The sequence below is a fragment of the Peromyscus californicus genome, unplaced genomic scaffold, assembly GCF_007827085.1.
Source record: "Peromyscus californicus insignis strain IS unplaced genomic scaffold, ASM782708v3 Scaffold_10__1_contigs__length_136768540, whole genome shotgun sequence".
Classification (NCBI taxonomy): Eukaryota; Metazoa; Chordata; class Mammalia; order Rodentia; family Cricetidae; genus Peromyscus; species Peromyscus californicus.
Genome location: NW_026294391.1, coordinates 53,318,032 through 53,323,981, shown reverse-complemented (window position 1 = coordinate 53,323,981; position 5,950 = coordinate 53,318,032). Strand labels below are relative to the sequence as shown.

At 37.9% G+C, this 5,950-nt stretch overlaps 1 protein-coding gene and 1 pseudogene across 1 annotated transcript; one reads left to right on the top strand and one right to left on the bottom strand.

The window, feature by feature from the left end:
• Positions 1–2,262: 2,262 nt before the first annotated feature.
• LOC128114962 (thymosin beta-10-like) lies at positions 2,263–2,394 on the bottom strand. Its single transcript, XM_052745428.1, has one exon. The coding sequence runs from the start codon at positions 2,392–2,394 to the stop codon at positions 2,263–2,265; it is 132 nt and encodes a 43-aa protein (XP_052601388.1).
• Positions 2,395–3,267: 873 nt separating this feature from the next.
• On the top strand, positions 3,268–5,546 carry LOC128114953 (heat shock protein HSP 90-alpha-like; annotated as a pseudogene).
• The last annotated feature ends 404 nt before the right edge of the window (positions 5,547–5,950 follow it).

Here is a 5,950-nt window from a genome sequence, read left to right as displayed (position 1 = left end):
AATGGTACATTTTTTCAAATAAAAAAATTTCAAAAGTTATTTTCACATAAACAGAACATTAGAAGTTGTTATTGCTTCCTGGAGTAATGGAGAAAGGCTGAGTGAAGGAGATTAAACTGTATAAAAGTTTCACTGGGCGGTGGTGGCGCATGCCTTTAATCCCAGCACTTGGGAGGCAGAGCCAGGAGGATCTCTGTGAGTTCGAGGTCAGCCTGGGCTACCAAGTGAGTTCCAGGAAAGGCGCAAAGCTACACAGAGAAACCCTGTCTCAAAAAAACAAAAAAAAAGTTTTAATGATCTATTTCACTATGTGGCAATTATTGTTAATAATGTATTACGTATTTCGAAATTACAACACCCTCATATTTTATTTATTTTATTTTTTTCTGGAGCTGAGGACTGAACCCAGGGCCTTGGGCTTGCTAGATAAGTGCTCTACCACTGAGCTAAATCTCCAAACCCACCCTCATATTTTAATATTTTAAAATGATATCAATGGTGTGGTCCTTATGTTAATTAGATTCATTAACTCCTTATATAGTATATACATAGAACAAAACATTGTATTTTATCCCCAAACATAAAAATTAGATTTTGTCAAATAAGAAGAAATTTAGATTGTGATTCAAGAGATATTGTGGGACTCAGTATGTGGAGATGGCATTCAGAATCTTAAGGATAATGGGAACTAATTGAAGAATAACTTTCACATGCATGGATCCTTGTAAACCTTTAGTATGATAGATATATCATTAGCAAATATCTGCTGGATGAGTATGATAGTTTGAATAAGCTCATAGGGAATGACACTATTAGGAATGTGGCTTTGTTGGAGAAAGTGTGTCACTGTGGGGGTGGGCTTTGAGGTATCCTATGCTCAAGCTACTCCCAGTGTCAGTCTGCTTCCTGTTGCCTTCAGATCAAGATATAGAATTCTCAGTTTCTTCTCCAGCACCATGTCTGCCTGCATGCCACTATGTACTGTGATAATGGACTGAACCTCTGTACTGTAAGCCACCCCAATTAAATGTTTTCCTTTATAAGATTTGCTATGGTCATGGTATCTTTTCACAGAAATAGAAACCCTAACTAAGACAGTGAGTAATGGGTTTAATGAATGGTATTTAAGTTTGGGAATAACTAGAACTCACCAATAATCTAGAGCTGTCTTTCAAGTTATAATAAGACTTTGAGCAAATTACTTCTTCCATTTCTGATCCTCATTTTTCCTGTATGAAAATAAAAAATTTGGATAGACTATTTAGATCTTTATTTCTGACTCTATAAATACTTCTGTGGTTTGGATTCTCTTTAGAGCATAGTTACTTTGATCTGCAGGCTTTGTCAGAGAAAGAGTATTACCTTCTGGATGGTTTTTCTGCAGAAATGTTTCTAGTCTGAGATTCACTTGATAGATATCATTAGTGTTAGCTGTAAGGCATTGAGATGTCATGGAAACCACACTGGAGAGTAAAACTCGAGACTTGTTTTTTCTTTGGTGTACTGCTAATGAGCCGTACAACATGACCTTCTCAAAAGCTTTCTGAATGTCTAATAACCTCAGTCTCCTAATCTGTAAAATGAAAATACCAAGTAGATTATGACCTATGTTTTTATAGTTTAAAATATTATTTAAGAGGAAAATAAAAATTTATTAGTTAATTGGAAGGTTCAATCTCCTGTAATTTCTGTGTGGATTAGGTAGATAAACCTTTCCTTGTAGGTTTGGGGGGCTCTGGCAGATAAACATTTACTGCCTTGTAGAATCATCACTGTAGCCTGGAATTGTCACTAACGTCACAATGTGTCTTTCATAAAATTGGTTTTACTCTACCCAGTTTGAGTCCATTTATATTGTAGTTTGAGTCCATTGATATTAGTGAAAAGATAGATAATTTTTTTGTCTATTCACTTGAAGAGCAAGAGAACATATGAGGGTGACCAAGTGTAGCAAGTACAGGAAGTCCTTGAAGCATGCCTTCTGGAGGAAGAGAAGCTCTTTTTTTTCTATACCACAAGGTCTGTTTTATTTTCATCAGTTATACAAATGATTTTCTACAATATCCCAGGGCAAACCAGGGAAATTTGGCAGCCTGATTAGTGGAGGTCGGGGCCCTCTTCAGAGACTCGCAGGCCGGTAGTGTGGAGTGACCAGGTTCACAGTGCAGGGTCCATCTTGAGGGTGGCTCTTCCTCCACATCACAAGGGGGTCTCAGAGATGTCAGGGTCGGGTGCGGTGGGGAAATCCTCCAGCCTAGGCTTCTAGGAAAATTCATTCCTCTTTTCCTGTTCAATGGTCTCTTTGGTCAGCAAGGTGTTTTGCAGCGTCTTGGTTTTCTTCAGTTTGGCCTTATTGACGCTGGTGATTTTCCCCATGTCCCGTTTGTCTGCCATTTTCTTACAACCGGTGGAGTCTCGTTCTGAGCTCGCGCTCCAGGTGCTCCCACTTGCCTTGCTGCATCAATAGACACCCTAATCCTAATCTTAACAGAACTGAGATCATAGTTAGAGCTGGTGAAGCTATCAAGCAAACGTGATGGTAAAAACAACGCAGTGATGAGTCTTGCCTATAACCCTAGTACTTGAGACTCTGAGGCAGAATTGCCATGACTTAGAAGCTAGCCTGGGAAGCAGAGTAAGTTCTACGCTAGCTTGATTTACAGTGACACTCAATGTTCAAAATAAAACAACAACAAAGAGGAAGTAACGACGTGAAAAAAATGAATGAAAGTGTGTCAATGGCTTGTTTTTTTGCTTTATTTACTTGTTTATATGTTTATTTGTTTTGAGGTAGGAGGATGTGTTACATTGGAGAAACTTTATTTATTTATTTATTTATTTTCTCCAGACAGCCTTTTTAGGTAATCAAAGGCTACTCTGATATTACAAATATGCAAAGGCTTAGTTTATTTTAGAAACCAAGTTTTGAGATAAAATTGAAAAATTAGTAAGTGGTGGCTGACTAAATACTTAACATGCAACAGCGTGGTGTTTGTACATTATCCTATTTAGGATGGAAGCCATAGTAATATTCTGGGTAAGGTAGTAAAATGATCTGAGATATTTGGAATAGACAAGGCAGTGATTGCAGAACTGCCACCTGTGTGAGAAACAGAAAAGAGTGGAAAGCCCGCAAACTGGCAGATCTATTACAGGGGCCTTGCAGAATCCTTGCAAGGAGATTACTCTAAGATTTAACAGTGGGGAGTTGCTGCAGTGTTGTGATGTGACTAGTCATGTTTTATGTGTGGTTGTTACTCAAGAAAGATGCCTGAGGAAATCCAAACCTCAGACCAACCCATGGAGGAAGAAGAGGTCCACACTTTTGCCTTTCAGACAGAAATTGCTGGGTTAATGTCCTTGATCACCAATACTTCCTATTTGAATGAAGAGATCTTTCTGAGGTAGCTCATTTCAAATTAAACAGATGCTCTGAGTAAGATGAAATATGAGAGTTTGACAGATGCTACTAAACCAGACTCTGGGAAGGAGCTGCAGATTAATCTCATTCCCAACAAACTCTTGATTGAACTATTAATATTGTGGATACTGGAATTGGAATGACTAAGGCTGACTTGATCAATAACCCTGACACTATTGCCAAGTCTAGCACTAAAGCCTTCGTGCATGCTTAGCAGGCTAGTGCAGATAACTTTATGATTGAGTTTTGGTGTTGGTTTTACTCTACATATTTGGTTGCTGGGAAAATAACTGTGATCACAAAGCATAATGATGATGAGCAGTATGCCTGAGAATCTTCTACAGAGGGCTCATTCATAGTGCGGACTAATGCAGATGAACAAGGTCATGGAACAAAAGTTATCTCACATCTTAAAGAAGGCCAAATTGAGTATTTGGAGGAAAGGGAAATAAAGGAGATTGTGAAGAAACATTCTCTGTCCATTGATTATCCCATTTCTGTCTTTGTAAAAGAGCATATAGGGAAGTCAGTGATTATGAAACTGAAGAAAAGGAAGATAAAGAGGAAGAGGGAGTAAAAAACTAAAGAGATTATGATGACAACTCTGAAAAAGAAGATGTGGAGGAGAAAGAGGTGGAGGAGGAGGAGGAGGAGGAGGAGGAGGAGGAGGAGGAGGAGAAGAAGAAGAAGAAGAAGAAGAAGAAGAAGAAGAAGAAGAAGAAGAAGAAGAAGAAGACGACCAAAAGGATGCTGACAACAAGAAGAAATGTAAGGAAAAATATGTTGATCAAGAAGTACTCAACAAAACAAAGCCGATGTGGAGCAGAAATCCTGATGACATTACTATTGAAGAATATGGAGAGTTCTACAAGCCCTTAACCAATAATTGGAAAAAACATTTGGCAGTAAAGCATGTTTTCATTGAAGGGCAACTGGAATTTTGAGACCTGTTTGTCCCAAGACATGATTCTTTTCATCTGTTTGAAAACAGGAAAAAAAAATTCAAGTTGCATGTATGCAGAGGTTTCATCATGGATACCTATGAGGAGATAATCCATGAGTATCTGAATTTTATTAGAGGGGTAATGGATTGTAAGGATCTCTCTCTCTAAATATTTTCCTTGAAATGTTGTAGGAAAGCAAAAATTTGAAAGTTATCAAAAATAATTTCATCAAGAAATGCTTAGAACTAGTCATTGAACTGGCAGAAGATAGAACCATAAAAAGTTTTAAGAGCATTTCTCAAAAAAAAAAAAATACAAAGGTTGGAATTCATGATGACTCTCAAAATTAGAAGAAGCTTTCAGAGCTTCTGTGGTACTCCTCATTTGCTTCTGGGGATGAGATGGTTTCTCTCAAGGACTGTTGCACCAGAACTAAGGGAAACCAGAAACACAACAATTTTTATCAAAGGTTAAAGGTAGGACCAAGTAGCTAACTCAATCTTTGGGGAACATCTCGGAAATCATGGCTTAGATGTGATCTCTATGATTGAGCCCATAGGTGAATTTATGGGCAACAGCTGAAGGAATTTGAGGAAAAGACCTTTGTGTCAATTATGAAAGGACAGGAGCTTCCATAAGATTAAGAAGAGAATAAAAAACAGCAAAAGAAAAAAGATGAGGTTTGAAAACCTCTGCAGTAATATGAAAGACATCTTGGAGAAAAAGTTTGAAAAGGTTGTTGTGTCAAATCGATTGGTGACATCCCCATGCTGTACTGTCACTAGTACACATGCATTGACAGCAAATGTGGAATGTATCACGAAAGCTCAAGCTCTCAGAGACAACTCAACAAAGGTTTACATGGCAGCAAAGAAACATCTGGCGATAAACTCTGACCACTCCATCATTGAAACCTTAAGGCAAAAGGCAAAGGCTGACAAAAATGACATGTCTCTGAAGGATCAGGCCATCTTGCTATATGAAACTGCACTCCTGTCTTCTGGCTTCAGTCTGGAAGATCCCTGGCACACATGCTAACAGGATCTAAAGGATGATCCAGCATGGTCTAGTTATTGATGAGGATGACCTTGCTACAGATAGATGATACCAGCACTGCTGTAACTGAAGACATGCCACTCCTGGAAGGAGATGATGACACATCACATGTGGAAGTAGACTAAGCTTCACCCGAAGAACCACATGGTTAATGCTTACCTTAATTCCTTCTGTGAACATATTATCCAGGATTTTTTGTTTATTTTTGTTAACATTTAAAAATATCTACATGGCATGAAAACTAAGTAGAAGATAAAATTTCTTTCTACTCATGATACTGTGATACTGTATGTTTGTTTCAACAGGTTGGTAGAAGGTTTGTTGGAAAACATAAGGTAACCCATTGTTAACTATGTAGTCTGAAATGTTTAGCTAGGGAGCTTAATTGGTTAGCAGCCCAAATCGTTTGTCACTAAAGTATTCTGAGATATATGTTTAAAAGGAAAAAAAAATGTTAGGACAGCTTGAGATTAATCTTCTAGAATCTACTTTTAAATTTTTCATTCCATGCAATTAATTCTGCATGTAC

Bases quoted from the DNA above. Each gene is read 5' to 3' on its own strand.
- LOC128114962 (XM_052745428.1), bottom strand. From the start codon at position 2,394: ATGGCAGACAAACGGGACATGGGGAAAATCACCAGCGTCAATAAGGCC.